Source organism: Austrofundulus limnaeus, unplaced genomic scaffold (genome assembly GCF_001266775.1).
Source record: "Austrofundulus limnaeus strain Quisiro unplaced genomic scaffold, Austrofundulus_limnaeus-1.0 Scaffold2771, whole genome shotgun sequence".
In the NCBI taxonomy this organism is placed as follows: domain Eukaryota; kingdom Metazoa; phylum Chordata; class Actinopteri; order Cyprinodontiformes; family Rivulidae; genus Austrofundulus; species Austrofundulus limnaeus.
In genome coordinates this window covers 8,823-11,396 of record NW_013955173.1, presented here as the reverse complement: position 1 = coordinate 11,396, position 2,574 = coordinate 8,823, and the positions used below count along the sequence as shown (strand labels likewise).

At 35.2% G+C, this 2,574-nt stretch overlaps 1 protein-coding gene across 1 annotated transcript in view; it reads left to right on the top strand.

Annotated features, from left to right (window-relative positions):
- Positions 1–1,221: 1,221 nt before the first annotated feature.
- LOC106511417 (FERM, RhoGEF and pleckstrin domain-containing protein 1) overlaps positions 1,222–2,574 on the top strand; it is a gene marked incomplete at its 5' end in the record, with an annotated part of 6,159 nt that continues 4,806 nt past the window's right edge. The window contains 1 exon segment of the mRNA XM_014000178.1: positions 1,222–1,303. Within this exon segment, the coding sequence (XP_013855632.1) occupies positions 1,222–1,303 (82 nt within the window).

Below are 2,574 nucleotides of genomic sequence, written 5' to 3'. Positions count from 1 at the left end.
TGCATCCCAAAATTGTAGTGGTTTGGGTGGGGGTTTTTTTTTTTTTTTTTTTTTTTTTTTTTTTGCAGGGGAGGGTGCATTGGTTAACCTGATGGATAGCCCCTCATCAGAGCTAAACTACTAAAGATGATCTGAAGCTCCTATGTTTAATAGTTTTTGAGTTTTTGAGCTATAACCATTTTTGTATGTCCAGATACCCTTTTTTCAGATAAATTGGGGTTTGGGGGGGCATTGTTTGGTGGTCCTGATGGATAGAGCTTCATCAGAGCTAAACAACAAAAGAAATCTGAAGCTTTTGAACAGTTTCTGAGTTATAAGCATTTTTGCATGTCCTGACACCTCCCTCTTTGAAAGGAGCCCCCTTCTCAAATATGGGGTCTATCGTAAAATCGTTGGCTGGCGCAGTGTAGGTCGGACTCATCTACAGTCCTGCCAAATTTCATGTTGATCAGTGCAGCCGTTTTTGTGCTACGGTTGACCAAAAATCACTGAAAAAAAAACCAGTACAAAAACAATATGACTTACACTTTGCATGCGGAGGTCATAATAAACTTAGTCTCAAACGAACGAAAGTGCAAAACTTAAAAAGGTCCAGAAACGTCCTGTCGTCCAGTGTACCTGAACTGGATCACAGGATTTACAATATATGGACAAACAATCATCTAAAATAAAATCAGAGCTGCAGTATGTACAGCTGTGATGCAGAACCTTGATTTTAAAGCAGTCTTCCTAAAATAAAGCAAATAAGAAAAAATCTACTTGTATATTTGTATTAGGAAATAAAAATTATGTGGAAGTCACATTTTATTATTATAACATGCTCCTAATAAGGAGGATATGCTGCAATAAACTGATAAAAGTTTTGAAGTGTTAGTACTACAAGATTTCTGTCTTTACTGTCATATTTGAACTTATACAAGAAGTTTTGTTTCTATTTTAAAGTAACTAATGTAAAGCTACTAATTTAATTTTAAATAGCCTTTAAAACGCTTTGACTTTCATTTAATTGGCTGATTTGGGGGATAGTGAAACCACCTAAATTAGACTCACCTGTATAGTTCTATAGGAGAAAATAAAAAAAAACATGATTTTAGAGTAAATTTTTATTGGAATGTTTCAGTGCTCTGCAATAAAGGTTTATTTAAAAGTGAAAAATAAGTAAAAATGTTCAATTTTCATTTCCAAAATGAACTGGATGTCCTTTGGTTTGTTTTATGGCAGAACCAGCTGTCAGGGAACCTGCTGAGGAAGTTCAAGAACAGCAACGGCTGGCAGAAGCTCTGGGTGGTCTTCACCAACTTCAGTCTGTTTTTCTACAAGTCTCACCAGGTGACGAACACACACAAGTCCCTGCCCCCACCTTTCTGTCATCATGCTGGTTTCTCTCATCTAATATCACATCTCAGTGCAGAATATYAAATATGTATGATCGGATGTCAGATGTGAACACTTGGTCTCGTGTGCTTTTACAGCTCACTTCCTGCCACTGCAAATGTTCAGGGAGTTTATTTGGACACATTGGAGTCCAGTCACACAAAAAGGACCAATGTAAAACTTAACAGACCTGAACTCATGTCACACTCCATCACCAAAATGAGGATGTGGCTGCAGGATCGTACATTCAGCAGGTTACAAAAATAACAAAAACAGAGCGTGATTATCAAACAAAGTCAGATTTAGTAAATTACACATCATAAAGTATTGTGTTTATGCGTGTTTAATGTGCTTTGACATTCAACTGATATCAACGTTTTCTTTCCACGTCTGCGGTTATCAAGAAGAACAAAGTTTTTCCTCCTCAGACTCCTGTGTGAAAACAACTACTGCTGTTGTTTACATGCTTGGTTATGTGTGACGTACAGCAGGAAGGAGAGCCACAATAGTCCAGTTATATATAAGAAAGTTTTTAAATTTAGTGTAGTAGTACATTAGTAATAAACGGTCAGAATTGACTCCCTTGTACAATACAACCCTCCAACAATACGGATGATTTTTGGGGTTAAATTTCTTGCATTATAAACGCATAAATACTATATTTATTTTCTAAAAAGGTCGGGGGGAAAAAAATTGATTTATTTGCTTGATAAAAAAAGGTGTTTTAGTGTTGTTTGTCATTTTAACTTCATAAAGAAGTAGTTCTTCTTTTCACATGAAGGCCACTCAGTGGTCACTACACTGCAAAAACTGTCCACCTTACCAAGTTTTAAAATCTTATATCGGCCAAAAAGTCTTTTTGATCTGAGACTGATTTACTAAACAAGAACTGATTGTGTAAGAATAATAATCTTGTTTTCAGATTGTGTAAGATTATTTGTCTTGTTAGTCTGAAAATTTGACTCAAATTAAGTCAAAACTTTCTGCCAATGGAGTAATATTTTACTTGGTAAGATTCTTGAGGTAAGAAAAAACTGAGACAAATCAAGTATTTCAAGAATCTTACCAAGTAAAATATTACTCCATTGGCAGAAAGTTTTGACTTGAGTCAAATTTTCAGACTAAGAAGACAAATAATCTTACACAATCCGAAAACAAGATTATTATTCTTACACAATCAGTTCTTGTTTAGTAAATCAG